The sequence below is a fragment of the Corvus hawaiiensis genome, chromosome 15, assembly GCF_020740725.1.
Source record: "Corvus hawaiiensis isolate bCorHaw1 chromosome 15, bCorHaw1.pri.cur, whole genome shotgun sequence".
NCBI lineage: Eukaryota > Metazoa > Chordata > Aves > Passeriformes > Corvidae > Corvus > Corvus hawaiiensis.
In genome coordinates, this window is record NC_063227.1 from 6,997,408 (window position 1) to 7,016,588 (window position 19,181).

Sequence of the window (19,181 nt, forward strand, 5' to 3'; positions counted from 1 at the left end):
GGAAACGATGGCCGGCACGGAGGGATGGGCACGCACCTGCTGCCGGGGACCGCTGGGGACGTGAGGAGCGAGGCTGAAGGAAAGGTTTGCCTTGAGTGGAGGATGGCTGCGTGCGGAGCAGGGAGGGAGGAGGGAGGTCTGTCTGTCAAACGCACTCCTGACGGGGAAAGCGGGGCTCCGAGACCTCAGCCCCCCACCCGGGCAGCGAGGGGGAATGGCTGGTGCCTCACTCGTGCCACAAATGCATCAGGCGTCCCTAGGGAAGGACCGGACTTTGGGGGCACTCTGTCACTGGGCACCCCACGTAGTGATGGCAGCAGTGAGAATGCAGATGCCAGAAGCTCACAGCACCTTCCTGTCCAGCTCTGAGATGATTTTCCTGTGACAGGACACAGCTGGAGCTTGAGCAGGTCAGAAGTGATTGTTCTCCATGCTGCCTGAGCCCAGCCCTCACTCCAAGGGAGGGGGATGCTCCACAGCCATCAATCCCTTTGGGTAGGACCAACACATCCCACCATGCTGAGGGCAAGAGCAATCCTTGGGCAGTCCCCAGGGTGAGCATCTGGGCCCAGCATATCATGGGCCCAATGCTGGAGCATAGGTCACATCTCCAGGGTCCAGATGTCCCTGTTTGAGTCAGCAGTGGGGTACTGGAGCCCCAACGTCCAGGGAGATGCCAGCTTTTCACCCTCGTGCTCAGGCAAATTCCCAGTAAGGTGGCAGAGCTGGTCTGTGCCTTTCCTCCCACTTTCATGGTGGAACTGTCTCCCGTGTGGCTGGGAGAAAGGACAATCCCACATGCTCCAGGGCCAGTGTGGGACCAGGACAGCTCAGGACCCACAGTGGTGCCTCTTCCCCATGATAATATCCACTTGTCCATCACTTCTTCATCCCTGGACTGTGCCCAGTGCTCTGACGCCAGATGTGTCCCTTGTCCTTGCAAGCACCTGCTGGCTCCAGCCTGAGCCAAACCTCTGCCCAGATGCTTTACTCAGGTTTAAGGTGAGTGGGCAGCACTGGGGATGAGGAGGATAATGACAGGGCTGGAACAGAGAGAACCCAGCCTGCTTGATGTAAAAGCAAATCTCCAGGACATCTAATGGCAGCTGTGCTCCTACAGCCCTCTAAGCACTTCTGAAAATTTTCCCTGAAAGAAAAGGTATCCTCAGCATAAAGACACATTTCTGCAGGAGTCCAGCACGATGAAGTGGCTCAGCATTTGCACAGTGGGTCTTTCAGGGCTAATATTTACCTGGATTTTCCAGGGAAAGGAGGAAAGAGCAAAACTACATAATCCACCAAACTCACATCTTCCTCAAAAATTTTCACACACTCACAGCTTCCTCAAAAATAAAAATATCTTTGGGAATTCACTCAGGCTGGTTTTACCTGCCTTGAACTTGCCCACCCCTTCTCCCTCTCCCAGGATGCTGGCTGGGAATGCTGAGCCTGGGGCTGGCCAGGCTGATGGCCAGGGGCTGCATCAAGCACTGTCCCAACCTCAGCCTTCATGCAGGGCAGGGGTGCTTTGTTTGCCTTTAGTGCCAGTGCAATCTGAATTAGCCCTTTGACTTCTTCCCCTGGGATCCACCCCATGGGGTCCCATGGCCACCTCTGTGACGTGGGGGGGGAGAGGCTGGTGTCACCTTATTACAGCTGTCCCAGCCCCATGTCACTAGTATGGACTGATCTCAACACAAGCCATTCAGCATTCCTGGACACACTTCACAGCCTCATGTTCTTGTGTCCAGGGCAGTATTTTTCATTAGAGACACCCAGGGCTGATGGTGCCCTGAAATGTCCATGTTGATACCATTTCTTCTGGGATGTCCTGTATCTGGAACCTGCTTTTCTGGTTTTTCTGGTGCTGCTGTGGTAGCACCATCAGCTCTTCATTGCCTGGGACCACCAGGGAGTAAATGTCCCACCCCAGGCACCTGGGATGTCCCAGCTTAACATTGCAGGGCTGGACCAAGTCTTGCATTACCCTGGAGCTGGCAAGAAATGCACTTCATGGAACAGCACACACCAGAGGCAGTAAGAGCCAGAAGGAGCAGTGCAATCTAGGGACCCCAAAAACCCCAGGAGTCGAGGACAGGAGTGTGCACAACTATCCCCGTGCCCTGATCCCCAGGGGGCTGGCACTAGGTAGCACACACAGGGCTTGCAAGCATTTTATAGCAAGTTTTGCTTTCTCCCACTCCACACCTCTGAGCCACCCCTGGGACACCCAGTAAACCCTTCCCTTCTCATGGGCCAAAGCACAATACACATCCTCCATCCCAGTGCAGCACCGACAGACACTGGCACTGTCAGCTCTTTGTGACACTGGAGGGCAAGGAGAGGGCAGAACACAGGCTGGGGAAACACCCTTGCCCACCCTGCCTGGTCAGCCCACACACATCCGGGTGGCAGCCGCCTGGGAAGAGGCGAGAAGGTGGCTGGCAGCGGGATGGGACCGTGCCCAGATCTGCGCCGCAGACACGAGGAAGGCGACAAGGCAGCGGTGCTCTGGTTAGTCACTGCTGGGAAGTGTGCCATGCTGCAGGCTGCTGGCAGGCCGGGTGTTCTCGGCCACCTGCTGTGCGTGGCCTTATTTTAATGATGGTTTCAAGATTTCTCCAAGGAGGGGTAAAGCTGGGCAGTGGGAGCTGATGGAAAGTGCAGAGGGAGGAGCAGGGAGAAACGGTGGGAACTCGTAGAGGACAGCCCCCAGGGACCCCTGGCTATGAGGGCAGGCTATCCCCAGAAGGGCCAGGTTCCATGTGGGATGTGTCACTTAGGAGGCAGCTGCTGCAGGTGCTAAAAACAGGTGTTCGTCACCTGCCAGGGGAGAAACCGTCAAGGCGACACGTGTCCAGGAGGTTTGAACCACAAGTTCCAAAGCTGGTGGGGACATGGTGCCCCTTTCCTGGCACAGGGAGGGCCCTGCATGGTTCACCCATCCCTGCCCAAACGGCAGATGCAGGGCGCAGGGGAGGACATGGGAGGGGGAACGCAGCAGATGCATTTCGTCACCCGGTCAAGGGGCGTGTGTGTGTGTAGGGGGAAGGGGTGCCTGGGTGTGTGGGTGCATTTATTGCCTCTTCCCGCCAGCGCTGGCTCCCTGTGCACACACGGGTGGCAGGGACCCAAGGGCACAGCCCACGGCTCCCTGGACTTTTACCCTGCTGTGCAAACAGGCAGGCGCCAGATTAGGGTATCAGTTGGAATTTCATCCTGTCAACGGCACCCGCAGCCTCTCTGGGCGGGCGGTGGAGCATCTTCCCTCTGTCCCAGTCCCTCGTCTCCCTGCAGGCCACCCAACACCGCAGGTGAATTTGGGAGATGCACATTTTGTGCCCACCAAGGCTCTGTTCCCCTCCCCACTGTTGTCTGCAGGCTCCCCCCATGCAGACAATAGCGATGTACAGTGCTGGGCTGCCATCACCCCATCCCCTGCCAGGGCAGGATCCCACAGCTGGTCTCCCATGTGGCAAAGACAAAATTGGACGTTAAAGGGAGCCAAAACCCACTGAGGGAGGATGATGAGTGTGGGGGAGCCCCCACCATGGGGACCATGCTGGAGTCTGCACACAGAAGCAGCCCCAGTTTCCCCAGTCCATCCCAGCTCTTAAGGCAGGTGGCTAATCCAGTCTCCTCCCTTCCCTATATGGCACCAGCTCCATTGCCTTTGCCTCCCCCTGCCTGTTTTAGTTCCTGATTCCCCACGTTTCCTTACGGGGGTGCAGTGAGGTGGTTCTCCTGTGCCATGGGCAGCCTGGCACCGTGCTGGTGAGTGCAGGGTCACCAGGGTACAGCAGTAGGTGCAGCAGTAGGTGCAGCCTCTGTTGCAATTGCAGGAACAAACCCTTTGCTCTGTCCCTCTCTCAGCAATGCCACCTCATCCTGTTCCCACTCCTCCATCTCCTCCACCCACGAGGACTTTATCCTGCTTCAGGTGTCCCTCCAAAGCCAGCTGCCCTGCCCTGGCACCTCAAGACACCCCAGGCAACGCTTGGCACAGGGAGGAGTTTTGTGGCTGGAGGAGCCATTTGGGGCAGGCATTTGAGGGCAGCCCCTTGCTCAGTGCCCTGCTAGACGAGGGGAACACCGATGGGATGGAGAGGGAAAAGTGTCAGGCACCGATGCCAGCTGTCCCAGGCACTATCTCATATCCTCATTCTCTGTTTATTCATCTTGGACAAGGAGGATATTCAGCCCATCGAAAGCCATAAAATGAGATTAGAGACCAGGAGGCACCAATGGGAGGCAGCCACATCCATGGGCAGCTGGCCTTGTTCTTTGGCCTCTGCCAGCCCAGCCACAGCCTCACCCTCTCCCCCTCTGTCTCCAGTGCTGTGAGTTTGCAGCCATCGGATCACCCAGCACTGCCATCCCTCTTGGTGCCGAAGGAATGAGACGTGGCAGTGCCATGCCATGATATGAGCCATGCCAGTGCCAGCAGTGCCCCTGTGGGACAGGCACACCGTGTGCTACAAGGACAAGGCTGCTGCCTCAAGATGCCCTTCCCAACCCTGGCTGCGCCCAGGGGCATCGGCGCCAGCGTGACCTCGGAGCCACAGCACCACAGGCCAGGAATGACAGCAACAAACCTGTGTCACACAGGATCCCTGCTTGTTTTTATTTTCACTGATGCCTAAAAAATAAAAAGGAAAACCAGTTCTGCCCTATATACACAAAAACTGAGCTGATGTCCTGAGTCGACGCAAACATTTGTCCTCATCACTGAGCGCACCTGGTAACAGAGGCCGTGGGAAGTGTCACCGGCAGGAGGGAGACCCAAAGCCTTTGAGGGCTGGAGCAGAGCAGTGGACACAGTGGGATAACAGGGACCCACTTGTAAAAGCCACAGCACACCTGGGGACTCTGTGTTCTGGGGGCTGGGAGTGGTGGGGGCTGGCAGTGGATGGTGTAGCCAAGGCATGCGAGGCACAAGCGGTGTCAGGTGGGGTGTGAGGGTTTGTCTGGGTGCTCTTCAGGCAGCAGGGACGTGTCTGCTGCTCCATCTTCCCAGAGCTTGGAGAGAAAATGCTGAGAAAGGTCACACAAGCCACCATGCAAAGCTCATGCTCCCTCATCCCTGTCTTGGTTTTCAGAAGCCACAGCCAAGGAGCACTTGGTGCAGCCCTGAGCAGGAGCCACAGACCCTCCTGTGTCCCAGCTGTGCCCTAGCTGTGCCCCACTGGCCTTTGGGGCTGCTGAAACTGGGCTGTATGTTAACCTGGGCCTATACAATGGTCAAGACTCAGCAGGATGAAGGGACTCCTCAGCTGCAGTTCACCAGTAGGAATGGATGGGGTTTAGCTAACTGGCCTAGGGAACACAGTGAGTGAGAGGGAGTGCAGTGCATGGAGGAGCAGGGAGAAAGGGAGGACAAAATCTGTAGTCCTCTAATCTGTAGTTTTAAAGAAAATAGGAAAAGAATTGCTTCTCTGTCTTTCTGAAAACCACCTCTCCATCACCTAACACCAGGGCACATGCCAGTCATTTCTTGCATGCCTGAGGAGGCCCCTGCCCACCTGGCACCAGCTCCTGGTGCCTGCAGTTACTGTGCTCCCTTGGAATAGCACCCAAATCTCTCCTGGTGTTGGCCCTTCTGGACAGCCCGGGGCTGGTTCTTGGACCCTGTCTCAATGGCAAACCTTCCGTTCTCCTTCCCTTCCCCATGGAAGGGCTCAGCAGGGTGGTCTGCCCCCACTGTGCCTGCGCTGGGCTCCCTTCTACCCTCTCCCTGTGCTCCAGGGGGAGGATGGCTGCAGTGCCACCTTGCCATGGCACAGCCAGGGGAACCAGGGCTGCAGGGGCACGTGGCTCTGCGTGGCTGCGGGGGCAGAGCTGAGGATGCAGGATTGGGCACTGCCAGGGTCACTGGGGACAAGGGCAGGGATGTTCAGGTACTCTTGTCAAGGACATGCTCCAGCTTGCCACCATCACTGTGGCTTGAAGGGCTCCCATGTCACGTCCCACAGCCGAGGGTCTTGCCTGGTTCCCAGACTTGTGCCTGGTTCCAACTTGCTCTGCCCTCCTCACCCCACTTCCCGGAAGACCAGCTCAGCAGAAATCCATTTTGCCTTGAGTCCAGCCAGGTCTTTTTTCTACTTCAGTCTTGTTCGAACTGCCCAAAGCACCAGGCAGCTGGATTGCCAGGAGCACCAAAGGAAGCACCTGGAGCACCACAGGAAAGCCCTCCTCCACTATCACCCCCTTCCTTCTGCTGACATCAGGACTTTGCTGTGGGCTACAAAGACCAGAGACCAAACTGGTGTGTGGTTCCTATGGGAGAGCAGTACCTAACCCATGTTTTTTACGCAGGGGAGAGCCCACCAGTCCCTTGGGAAGGTCCCAGTGCCACCTGGCCCAGCCTTGCTGTCTGCCCCATCGGTTCAGCCAGGGACAGTCATGTCTTTGGGAAGGGGCTGTCACCCTTCAGAGCACATGGGCTGGCGGGGCTCTGCTGCATAGTGCTTTTCTCTTGGGGTCTGTAGCTGGTGAAGAGGGTTAAGGCATGAATTCTTCCTTGATCGTCAGTGGAGATGAGGAGACGAGGTTGGGGGCATTGCTGCTGCAGAGGCCTCCGATGGGTCCCAGTGTGCTGACAGCTGGTGGGGTGGGCGTGGTGGTGCTGGTGGGCTGGCTCTGCTGCTGCAGCTTCTTCTTGTTCACCTTCCTCTCCTTCGCCCTCCGATTCTGAAACCAGATTTTCACCTGCAGAAAGGAAAAGACGGCAATACAAAGATGAGGATGGACTCAGGCAAGGATGACAACCCTCAGTCCCCATGGGGCAGGGAGGGCATCCCAAAGTTTGGAAAGGATGTCTGTGGAGCAAGGTGGGGCTTGGGCTCTTCCCCATCCCCATCTCCACCCGGGATGTGGTTTTCCCAGGACTCTGCAGCACTGACCTGCCGTTCGGTCAGCCCGAGGGCCGCGGCCAGCTCGGCCTTGCGGCGGATGGTGATGTAGCGGCTGTAGTGAAACTCCTTCTCCAGCTCCAGGCGCTGGTGGTCCGTGTACACCACCCGGTACTTGTCTTTTGTCCTGGTCTTGCCTGGCAGAGAGAGCAGATAGGGGTGAGCCAAGGGGGGAAGAAGGGGAGCAGTGGAAGGGAGGGAGCATCCCCAAGGGCACAGAGGAGACACACAACCACCTGAGGAGAAGCATGCAATGCCCTGGGGACCAGTGGGAAAGACAGTCAGGAGGCTCCTACTGGCTTTAACATCCTTCCTGTTTAGCATCAGGATGTTTCTCCTTGTTGGGAAGTACCTGGGCTTTGGTGGAATTGCTTGGTAGAAAGAGTAGGATGGATTCAGATGTGCCCCGGGAAAATGGACCATACATCCCCTGTGTCATGACACACGGTCCCTGAGAGGAGCAGAGCTGCAGGTCCTGCAGTGGGCAGAGGAGAGGCTGCCTGGCTGGGCTAAGGAGAGCCCAGCTCTTTGCTAGGAAGCCCAAAACCAAGGTGCCATCACTTGAATGTGCATGGATCAGAACAGGGGAAGGGCAGAAAACCTTGGAATGACCACATTTCTCTGCCTCCAAGAGGGCTATTCTCCTTCTCCCTGTACTGAGCTAAGACAGAGGGCAGTGCTTTTGGTGCAGTCTTTAAAGATGCACTGGAGAAAGCCCTAAGCACTCCTGGGGACTGGCTCAACGGGCCAGGGGTGTTTGGCCAAAGCCAGCCTGAATCTCTCCTTGGTCCCCCCAGATATGGACAGAGCTTGGGGCCATCAGCACCCACAGATGCACATCCCATGGGTCTGCAAACAGCACCTGCTGCTTTCTAGCAGCAAAACACAGTCAAAGGTCCTTTGTTATTCCACAGGGACACAGGGTGAGCTGTGGAACTCTGCCTGGGCCGTGGGGGGCAGGTGGCACTCCGAGGGGGGACGCCCATGCCCGGCAGTTTGCTCACAAGTTCCTGGTGTTTTTCTCTGCAGAAGAGCCCATAGGCAGGGAATAAACACAGCTGTGAATATTTGCTTCTCCACCCAAAATTACAAAATCCTGTTCCAGGGAGTCGAAAGGGATGATACCTGGCCATTTGTTTGCCTGGAAGACGTGTTTGCCCATATTCTCCTGAATTTCTGATGCTGAGAGCAGTGCTGCTGTGGGAAGGAGTGGGAGCAAGCTCAGAACAGCTCCATGGATTTTCCTGGGGCTGCCCTGGGTGTATCAGCATGGACAAGATACTGCACACCACTGCTGCAGATGCGCAGAAAGGGATTTCTGGTGATTCAGCAACTTACATAACCTCGCTTGCAGCCTGGTTCTGCCAGGAAAGGGGATCTTTGTGTGCCTGCCATCCTGTTCATCCATTCTCCCTAATGAGTCCTTTGCACATCCACCCATTTGGGCCAAATCACTTGGACACTGGACAAACTCAGCAATACAATTAAATTCTGACACCGTCCTGGTGGAAGCAGGAGTTTAGGTAGTCCAGACGAAAACTGAGCTCTAGACACCCTAATAAGACGTCAGAGAACATGTACAGAGCAAAACCCCAACCTTCAGGCTGCAAATCTGTTTGTGGACCAGCTCAGTTTTATTTTTGACATAGTCTCTCTCCTGCTCTCACATTGCAAGGAGATGGAGACCTTCCTAAGCCACTCCTTATGCTGAAACTTAAATGTGAAAGAGTTGAAGACAGGACAACCCACATCCACTGCAGGTGGGAGAGGGGCTTGCAGCACCACATGGGATGGAAGAAAGCAGCTGGTTTTCTACTGAATAAGCAGGAGCCACAAAGATCCAGCTCATGGCATCACTGAGCAAACCAAGTGTGGAAGCACGAGTGGGAGCAAGCAGGACCTGGGATGGGCAAAGAAGGCACCTCACCCTGCAGGGACTGGATGCTGGCACTCCCACGCACACAAGCAGCAGTCACTCAATTGAAGTTAGCACCCAATTTCCATCACTATGCTACTGTCTGCGTCCTCCTGCCATTGCTGTTGGTGGTGGTGGCACAGGCTCAGCACAGCATGAGCAGGGTGATGGCTGAGGGTCCCAGCACAGTCCCCAAGAAGCACTGAGGCTCCCAAGTGATCCATGGAATAGGGAAGGAGCCCAGCAAGGCTGCAACACAACCAGGAATAGAACCAGAGTTCCAGCACCAGGGCTGGACTTCAGCCACTAACTTGTAATTGAGGGATGGGATGAATTCAGTGACTGTTTCAGAGAGTGGGGAGCCCAGCTCATCCCAGGGCTTGTTGGAAGTGAACACCTAATCCTTCCTCACCACCACCAGGTCAAACCTGCCTCTGACCACACAGGGTGACCCTGTGGGTTAAGAAAGGGTAAAAAAAGGTTAATTTGATTGAGCAAGGTGTGTGTGGAATATCTGTTGGGACAGGGCTGAAACGCAGAGATTCCATGTGCAAGGGGTCTGTGGCAGCTTTGCCAGGCACTTGTCTCCTACTTGTCACACGTCAGCTATGACAGCTCCAAACAAAACTGCCCCCAGGAGACTCTGCTGGGCTGCAGCGATGCCAGGGGCACCCAGCCCACGCAGGATCTGCACCCTGCCCTCGCTCTCCTACAGGGCCCCCGTCCATCCCAGGGTCACTGCTGCCTCTCACCACCCTGCAGGGGAAGGGTTCACCAGCATGAAAAGAACTTCTGCACCCCAGCCCAGGAGGGACCTGTGCTGAATCTGCAAACACAGCAATTCCCAAGAAGTTACAGAATAAACCAGATGCTCTGGTGGAGATTTATGTGAGGTTTAACAGCTCTGTGAGAAACTGGGCTCCCTCTGGCTGCTCCAGGCTCAGGGGCTCCTGCAGGTTTTTTTTTCCCTCATAGATTTATCTTTTTTTCTGTTTTGTTTTTTTTTTTTTTTTAATCTGAAAGCAAAAACCTTTCTAAAGAGATAATAACTTTAAAATGGTTTTACTTGCAATGTTGTTATTTGAATAGTACTGTTTGGAAAAAAGGAACACCTGGAAAGTGAAGGAGTTGACAGATACAGTAAAAAAAATAAAGACTAAAGAAATAAGGCGGTTTGTGAATACCACATATGCCATGAATTTCAGTAGGAATTATTATTTCCTGCTGCAGCTGTAAATAGATCCATCACACCCTGTTCTTTGTTATTCCCTCTTCATCCTTCATCCTGGATGGAGGCTGTGCTTTGCCTCAGGGCTGGCAGAGCCATCACTGGGTGAGCTGGGCACCAGCCTCAATAGCAGTATCAATATCATCACTTGCTGCTCAGTATCAGGTAGAAAAGACTCCAAACAGAGGGCTGACGACCAAGCCAGAGATGGAAAGTTATTCACCTCCACTAATTGCTGGTTTCAGATGTTTGCTGAATTCAGGGATGTACTGTGGGTGATTCACAAGGAAAAGAAAAGGATTTGCAAGAAATACTATTGACAATGAATAATTCAACTACCTTGAATATGAATGCTGGGTTACACTTAACTCTCTCCTGGAGACTTTTTATGGCTCTGTGAAAAGAAAGAGGAAATTTGGGACGAGCCAATCCGGTTACTTACGGGGAGCCCTCGTGCCTATGGCCAAACAGAGGGATGGAACCAGGCATTTCCAGCCAGGCCTGGCAATGCTGGAACAGGCTGTCCCATGGCTGGGATAACCTGGAGCTGGGGATGCTGCCCCAGGAGGGAGTGTGGATGGGATGCAGAGGGGGTGCCAGTGGTGTCTCTTAGCACAGTCGTTAGCTCCTTCCAACCCTGCTATGCATTTACAGCCCCTCCTGCTTGTCCCTGAAAGACCAGGCACAGGAACTGCTTGGACAGGCAAATGGAGCCATCCGTGGGGCCAGTGGGAATGGTTTCGGCTTTGGGATCAAGGCAGGGCCAATGACTGCGTGGGGAGAGGGTATCGTTACTACTGTTAATGTATAACCCTAATAGCACTCACCTGAGCCACGATTAGATAAGGGAATAGCTTTAATGTGCTGTGCAAACCCCAAGGGACGCGCTCCCGAGTGTGCACGCACACACACAGGGGGGATGGAGTCCTGACCCCAGCCTGGATTCACTCTCCTCAGCAACCCTGCCCCGAGACAGGGATGCCAGAGCTCCTGCCCTGGGCTGGATCAGGAGCCTGGCAGGGTAAGGGAAAATCAAACTAGATCCTGTGCCCACCATCCTAGGCTCTCTCCCTCACAGCCACAGTGGAGGCTGCCAGGAAGGGGGTATTTCACCATCTCCAGTCCTGGCCTGCCCAAAGGATGGCTTTAAGTAAAAAAATGTGCCCCGAAAACCCTAACAGATTGAGAATATGGGCATTGTGAGGCTGGTGCTGAGCAGCTCTAAGAACAGCTGGGAAGGGGCTGGTTCAAACCAGAGAGGAAAGAGACTGTGGGGTGGCAGTGGCACCCTGGGTGGAGGTGGAAAATAGCAAAGGAGCAAAAGCTGGCATGTTATGAGGGGATCCACCGAGCTCCCAATGGAGGATCCCCATCCACGGGACACCTTTCTCCCAGCCACAGCAGGAGCAGCACAGCTGCCAGCAGCCAGGAGCATAAACTGCAGCGCTTTTCTAAAAGTCTCTATTTCACAGGTCAAAGCAGCTCAAAATTACCACAGCCCCAAACTCTGTGGGAAGCTGCTGTGCAGCCATCAGGGCTCTGATCTGGGAAGCTGGGGTACGGCAGCCCTGACCTGCTGGCTGGAGCCACTGAGATGAGAGCCCACGGTGGTGACGGCTGTTGCACCCCACAGCAGATGTTCCCAAGGCCTGGGGACACGTTGGATGTTGCCTTGTAGAGGAGGTGCTGGCAGGGGTGATGGAGGCACTGCTGCCAGGCTGCCTCAGCAGCTCTCATGCCTCACTCTGTGCTGGCTCCTTGTGCTCCCAGAGCCATCCTGCCTGGTCCCACCTGCCTGGTGGTGCTCTGGCCCCACACTGGCTCTGTCTGTACAGCCTTGTCTGCCCATCTCTCTGTACTGGGGAGCTGGTCCCACACTCTCTGATGGCATTAAAATATTACAATGCTGAAAAACATCGGGTGTGAAAGTCCTGTCACCAGGGAGCACCTGGGAAAGAACTGGTCCACACTGGAGGTAAAGTGCAGCAAGACGGTGCAAGGCTGTCCCCTCCGTGTGGGTGCTTCCTCTCCACGATAAAGCTGCTCCATTCTGAATGAGCAGCATCTGCTTGCAAAGAGGGTAAAATCCTCCCATCCCAGAGGAATCAGTGTTCTATCAAGATTTGGCATTTCTCCCCTGGGAAAGGATCAAGGAAAACTTCCCTCACACCTGGCAGAGCTTTAGGCAATGTTATGGCTGGAGAAACAGGCACACAGGCAGTTGCAAACCAGAGTGGAGTGCCAGGGTGAGAGCCATGGGATTCCCTGGACAGTTTAATCCCCAGTCCTTCTCCAGCTCATGGGGGGAAATGCCCTTCACACCCCCACAAAATTGAGGACAGCCAGCAGAGCAATACCCCATGACAGACACCCCAGGCCCAGGAAAGGGCTGGGGTCGGCTCCTAAAGCTCATGAGCCTCCAGGCTGGCTGGAGCCACCCTCATCTGGCAGCCAGATGTGCTCCAGCTGTCTGTGTGCAGAGGGGTCAATGCTCCCTCTGCCGAGCAGCGATGATGGGAGCCGCACTGCACAGAGGTGATGCTGAGGCTCGGGACAGACAGCCTGGATCATTTCACCATCCCTAAACCGACTGGAAATAGGAACCCCAAAGTCTGAACTGGTGGTGGCAAGGGCGATCCTCTGATGCTCCCTTCCCCACACTCATTTTTTCCCCTCCTTTCCCCTCCAGGTCCAGCAGCCACTCCAAACACCCACGCTCCTCTGTGGCCTGGGAGGGGGGGATAAACCCGAGCCCCTCACACTCCCTGAGTGCTGGGAACCAGCAGCTCATGGTTTTCACAAGCTTTCCCCTTCCCTTGCATACTTCAATATCCTCAGCTATTTTTCCTCTGCCGCAGGAAGCAGAGGAGTGATGGATGAGACGACTGACGCGGGGCGAAGGACCGGAGCCATGTGGCTCATTTCATCACTGCCAGTGAGAAACGACCCCCTCTGTAGGGCAATCCTTCCCGAGATCCCTGCCTGACATCATTCCTCTGCCAGAATACACTGGATTTAGACAACAGCTGGGTGTCAAAAACTGGGTGAGAGGAACCACACATCCTCTCTGTACTTATTTAATGTCTCAGTGCTGTGGAGGGAGGGAGGGAATGCTGGATGAATCCTCACTGAATGGACCCTGCCAAAACTCCCCCATCTCTACTCTGGGTTGTAAAAATGGGCATTTCAGACATCAGGGTTGAGGCAGGACTCATCTGTGCTGCAGAGCACTGCAGGCCCCTCCAGGGAGCCCAGCAATGCTCCTACACCGAGGGTAGCTCTCTCCATGGCAGTTCATCTCACACAACCTGGGGATTTCTTCCTGGTGCCAAAGGCTTCAGAGCAAACTGCAAATCTCCCATGTGCACCCAGTAGCAATAAAACCTGGTCCAGCTTGGTATGGAGAGCACTGGAAACATTTCACTTGCCAAACTGCGCTGCTTGACCCAATGGCTTTCTGGTCCCCTGCTCACTGAGGATCAAGCTCTGTGTTCCCAAAAAAGCTTTGCTCTAAGTGCAAGTGTGTGGCTGGAGAAGGCATGCGCGGGGCTTGTGGGACTGGCAGAGCCGACACAGTCAAGCAGGGCAGCCCTGCTGCCAGGCAGGGGCAGAAACCTGGTCAAAGAGCTGGATTTGGAGAGTGCAGACCGGTGCACAGGAGCACAGGCTCACCCTGGCTGGGTTTTGCACAGCTGGCACAGTGTGACAGGGACAGAACTGCACCCACACCCACGCCCACGCCCACTGGTGAGGACACCCTTCCCAGGAGGTGCAAACCCCAAGGGCATGAAGAGCAGATGCCTGGTGTTTGTAGTGAGCTGGTGATTCCCCATGACAGTCCCATGTTCTTGGACATGGACAACACAACCAGAGGCCAGTCAGCCCCGGGGGCAGCAGCCTGAAGCTGGCTGTTGGAGCAAGTCTTTCCCAGCCCTGCAGTGACTCAATCCTTTATTTTGGCAACTGGCAGATTCCTTCAGTTGTTCCCATGTTTTATGAGCACTGAGCTGAGTGCCGCCAGCCTGGCTCCTGTGCTGGGTCAAAGGCCACAGCAGCGCGGGAGGACGGGGAGCGCCAGGGTGACACATGGGCTGCTGGCACGTGTGGGGTGGACACAACCCCATTCAGAACATCACCTCACTCCAGCCCTGATCCAGCTCATCCCAACCTGCCACCTGGATGAAGCTCATCTGCAGTGGGGGGAGGAGAACAGTGAGGCAGTGGGGGTCCCATCTGGACATCAGGACTCCTCTCCCCCTTTGCAGCCCCACAGGGTTTGGCCCATCCTTGCCATGGGGCAGTGTGGGGGAAGGATCCAGCCTCTTATCCAAGCAATCACAAAGCTAACAGCACCAGAGTGGGCGTCCTTGAAGGGTCCCCTATAGGAAACATCTGTCATTGGCCAGAGGTTTAAAGTGTCCCTCTGCTAATCCCAGGGTATTAGCCAGCCAAGCCCATCACGTAGGTACTGCCAGTGCTCCAGAGAAGCCTTTTTTGTTCAAGGAAAGTCAATTCTAGGAAAGTTTGAGAGGCCTGTACCTTGGCCAGCAGGCTAAGCAGTCAACAAACCCCAGCTGGGGCCAGGAGCAGGTTGTGGGTTAATAATTCAAGGGGAAAAGACTGATGGGGCCTGACACACACCTCGCGAGTGTCCCGGTGGAGCAAAGGGTCTCACAGGGAATGAGCATGTCCTAAAGAGAGGCTCCCCATGCAGGGACTGACCAGGGAAATGCACTGTCCTCCAGCCAGCACCATCATCCCAAAACATACCAAGCACAGGGTGAACCCCAGCAGTCCAGGGGAAATGTTTCTGTCTCATTATTGGGTGTTTTACTCTTTCCCCCAGTGTTCATGGGCCCCACTAGGAAAATAAACAGAGCTGGAAAACTGACCTAGAAATAGTAAAACTGAGCTGGAAAACTGCACACCCAGCAAATCACCACATGCTCCGAGCATCACTGCTTGCTCTCCATCACCCCAAAACCTGCCTGGGCACCACGGGCAGTGGTACCACACGAAGCCCTGAGCACATTTGCCTCCACAAGGGATGCTCCAATTGCACTTTCACTTGCACTATTTAGCACTGTGGCCCCTGCTCAATTAGTGACCTAAAAGCCAGACCCAAGGCAGTATCTGAGGATTTGCATGACTAACGAGCAGAGAGTGAATTTCAAAGTTCAGCCAGCCCCTCTTCCAGCCACCTTCCTGAGCTTTTTATAAACCCTGGGTGCAATTCACAGGGAAGTTTGCAAATAATTGTGAATAAGGAGGAAGCATGAGGCTCTGACATGCTGCTAGTGAAGATTTTATGGGCAGAAAAGGAGGTGACATTGGAGAGAGAAATGAGGCCTGGGGACATCTTCCAGCTCGGTTCCCTTTAACTCCCAATTCCTGGTGACTGGAGTTGCAATCCCTTCTGCTGCTGGGTTATCTCAGCTCAGTCAAGTGAAGCACGCATGAATGTAGCAACAGGTACATAAAATCATCCCCCTGTAAAGCCTGACTCTTCAGTGAGTCACTGGGAGATTTCTCATTGATTTTTCTCAAGCTCTGGATCACATTTGCAGAAGTGCCTGACACACTCATATTCCCTGCACAACATTTTATTTTACTACCACGCAGCTCTTCCCCAAAAGCTTTCAAACTATGGCCAGGAGCTGTTTATACTAGACAAGACAGAAAGGGAACATTAATTTACAACCCTCTGAAGTATTATGATTTACAGCATTCACAATGAAACTGTTGATATTTATAGGAAAAATCTCCGTGTATTCATTTCCTATTCCCACAGTGGTGAGATGGGGAGTTTATCAATCCAGACGGATTAAAGCCCAGTTTATTGATTTCAATAAAATGATTCATCTAAGAGCTTCACCCTTATCTATGTCAAACCCATCTCTGCCCTACTCTCTTTCAAGCTTAATGAAGACTTTTATTTAAAGGGCAGCACTGGAAAACCCCAACAGCATCCCACCATCTCCCAGCTCATGGTCCCACCACAGCAAAATCCTGCAGTTGCTTGGCACCAGAAGCATTGGGCTTGGACCCAGCAGAGGTGCAAGGACAGGTCCTTAATCTGTGGGTGACTTAGAAAAGGAGCTTACTGGTCATCCATCCCAAGGAAACCACCCCAAGGAAGGGCCTTTCACCCCCACATCGCTGTGGTGGGGCTGGGGCAGCTCCTCTGCGTGTGAGAGGAACAAGGCTGATTTATTTGTTCCTTTGTATGTCTTTGATCTAGGAGATACAAACTAAGCAACTAATGATATTTTTTCAGAATTCAATCAACTCAATTGTCGTCTAACTCAATCAGAGGCACTTTCAAGCCCCTGTTTTATCTCGGCCCCACTGCTGGGTGTAAACCCATGGCCTTGATCCAGAGGAGAGGTGTGCTGATGGCTTTCCTTCCCCACTCATTTTCCCTCCCACCTCTCTCCTCAGAAGAAATCAAGATGTTCAGACCTACAAACCCTGCAGAAGTGGCAGGGTCCCAGCTGCAGGGCAGGGCTGCGGGGGCCTTTTCCTCACATTTCCCTTTCCACCCCGGGCAGAGGGAAGCCCTCAGCCCTGGCACGCCTGTGGGTCTCCATCACTGCATCTGGGGGGAAGCATTTTTCCTAAATAGTTACATTCAGCGCTTAAAACGAGACAGGAAATACCAGCCTGCCTCTCCCTCCTCTTTCCAGACTGGGGCTGGTTTTTTTTCCATTTATTGGGATATTCTGCCTGCTCCACTGCAGACACTGGTCCCCATCCCTGCCACACAGATTCTGGGAATATGAGTAGGTATTTTCCATGCTGGAAGACCCCAGGCACATCTGAAGAAGACCCTTACGTGGGGCCTGCCCACTGGGAATGCAGGGCAGAGCTGAAAACAAGCCAAAAACCTGAGACACTACAAACAGGGAGCCCTGGCCCTGATTCCAAGGATATGGGGCAGCAGTAACTCAAAGCAAACTCGCTCCCTAGAGATGCCCACAGCGACTCCTGTAGTGAGTTTGGCCCCAGCAGTGCTCTGAGGAGCTCATGGCACAGGAGAGGGAGAGGGATAGCAGGTTCAGGCAAGCCCCGTGGGTCCCGCTGGGAAGGGTCCAGGCTGGGAAGATGAAAGGGTGGGGGTAGGTCAGGACAAAGGGCCCGCACCTCACCTCGCTGCCAGAGGAGCCGGCCACCATCTCCATGACAAAGAGAAGTCCTTGTCAATTTGGGCTGGCCCCAAGGGGGATCTGCCCACCGCCTTTGAAGTGGGCAGCAGGGAGGGTAGGGGGCTGGGGTCACCCAGACGCTTCCCCCAGGTCAGGAGTTCAGCGGGGACAGAACCCTGGGGACAGCACGACCACTCGGTGCCCAGGCCGGAGATAATCCCAGGAACCAGGGCACCCTTTCCTGCAGAGCCGAGCACCCACCAGCCGTGCACCTGCAGCACCCACAGCCACCCTCCACGTGGCACTGTCCCCAAGACACTCTTTGCACACGCACGGTGCCCCTCGCACACACACCGTGCGCGACACCGTCCTCACACAGCGCCCTGCACACACACTCGGAGCACGTCACCTCCCCCAGGCACAGCGGGTGACACTGCCTGCACACACACACCGCCCGCGGTGCCCCGCACGCTCCCTGAATGCACCTTGTGCACATGCACACGCACACAGCATGGCTGCACACAGCTCCTTCCCTGCACACGCACACCGCTTTAGGCACCCTGCACGGGCTCTCCCACAGCCAGCTCACGCTCTCATGTACAGCCACAGCCCCACACACTCACCCCGGCACTTTTGACACCCCCCATCCAACACCCCCTCAGGGTCCTGGGGGTCTCTGGTTCTGCCCATCCTACCCGGCACCGGCTGGGGAAAAGGACTGCCCCGCCAGGTAAGCCCAGCTGTGAGTGTGGAAGGACAGCACCCTCCCTGCCCGTCCTCAGCTGCTGCCACCTCGCTGGCGGGGTCCCCTGCTCTTTGGGGACTGGGTGTCATGCCAAGGGCAGGCCAAACTTGCTGTCCTCCTGGCAGTCCCTGTGCAGGGAGAGCCACAGAGCAGGATCCGGCCCTGCAGAAATCCAAGCTCAGGGATCCTCTGCTCTGGGGATGGCGCAGGGGTGCAGGACTGGGGGTTTCCTTACCGTTGTTGCTGGTGCTGGGAATGCTGCGCCTCATCCACTCGTATGGGGTGCGTCTCTGGGCATTAGGGGAGAGCTGGGGGACCGAGCTGCTGATGGGTGGAGGCAGGAGTCCAGAGCCCGGAGGCTGAATGGGGTTAAAATCTGGGGCGCTGAATCCAAACTGCCCCGGGCTGGCGGTGGAAGGCGTCGCAGCGGCCCCATAGGAATGCCAGTCCTCCTTGGCAGGGGTGTAGGGAGAGCCCCAGGCAGCTGCCGGCTGCCCGTGGTGCAGGTCGTTGTTAATCCCCGGCACATGGTGGTAGCTGGCGAAGTCCGAGTACTGCGGTGGCCCCGGCACGTAGTTCTGGGGGTTGAGGTTGAGGCTGGGGTGCCGGACCGGGCTGGGATACATGTTGGTGTCCTTATCCACAAGATATCCTACATACATCTTCCCGGGCCGTCCCGCTCATGCTGCGCCGCCGAGCCGCGACTGCGGCCGCTTGGGTTTGGCGGGGAGGCGGCCGCCCCTCCTTCGCCACCACTCACCTGGGCGCCTTGGGGAGCCTGTCCTGGGGCCAGGCACCTCCCTGCCCACAGGCTTTTATTGGGCCCAACCTCTCGCAGCATTTGCATTGAAAGGCAGGTTTGCATTTCAAAGTGCAGAAACCCCAGCGGGTGAGGGGGACGAGCTCAAACTTCCCACTCTGGCTGCAAGGAGGATGAGGTAGTGGGTGACCCCAGGGAGCACCCAGGACCCCCCAGACCCTCTGTCACTACCCCACAACTGTGCCCATGCCACCGGACGTGGTCTCTCTGTAGCAGCTGTCTTTGGGGACATGAGGGTGTCATGGGTGTCCCATGAGGATACCCCAAGGGACCTCACCACCATCCACACCCCAGGAGCAGCGTGCCTTGGGATGAACCTCTGTATTAAAACCCAGCTGCACGCAGGGGACAAGTTAGCCTGTGTGTGTCTGTCACCTGCCCTGTCCCCACGTTGGGGGACACCAAACTCTTGGTCTG

At 55.4% G+C, this 19,181-nt stretch overlaps 1 protein-coding gene across 1 annotated transcript; it reads right to left on the reverse strand.

Annotated features, from left to right (window-relative positions):
- Positions 1 to 6,412: 6,412 nt before the first annotated feature.
- On the reverse strand, positions 6,413 to 18,648 carry CDX1 (caudal type homeobox 1). The gene is made up of 3 exons (XM_048320015.1): positions 18,180 to 18,648; positions 6,903 to 7,048; positions 6,413 to 6,708 (listed from the first exon to the last, which is right to left on the reverse strand). The coding sequence occupies exons 1-3, from the start codon at positions 18,604 to 18,606 to the stop codon at positions 6,502 to 6,504; spliced, it is 780 nt and encodes a 259-aa protein (XP_048175972.1). The 5' UTR covers positions 18,607 to 18,648; the 3' UTR covers positions 6,413 to 6,501.
- Between the last annotated feature and the right edge of the window lie 533 nt (positions 18,649 to 19,181).

What these genes read in the sequence shown, in the direction of transcription:
- CDX1 (XM_048320015.1), bottom strand. Translation starts at nt 18,606, where the DNA reads ATGTATGTAGGATATCTTGTGGATAAGGACACCAACATGTATCCCAGC. An exon ending in TCCCAGCACCAGCAACAACG is followed by an intron (nt 7,049 to 18,179) that starts GTAAGGAAACCC and finishes TCTCTCTGCCAG; the next exon opens with GCAAGACCAGGACAAAAGAC. An exon ending in TCGGGCTGACCGAACGGCAG is followed by an intron (nt 6,709 to 6,902) that starts GTCAGTGCTGCA and finishes TCCTTTCTGCAG; the next exon opens with GTGAAAATCTGGTTTCAGAA.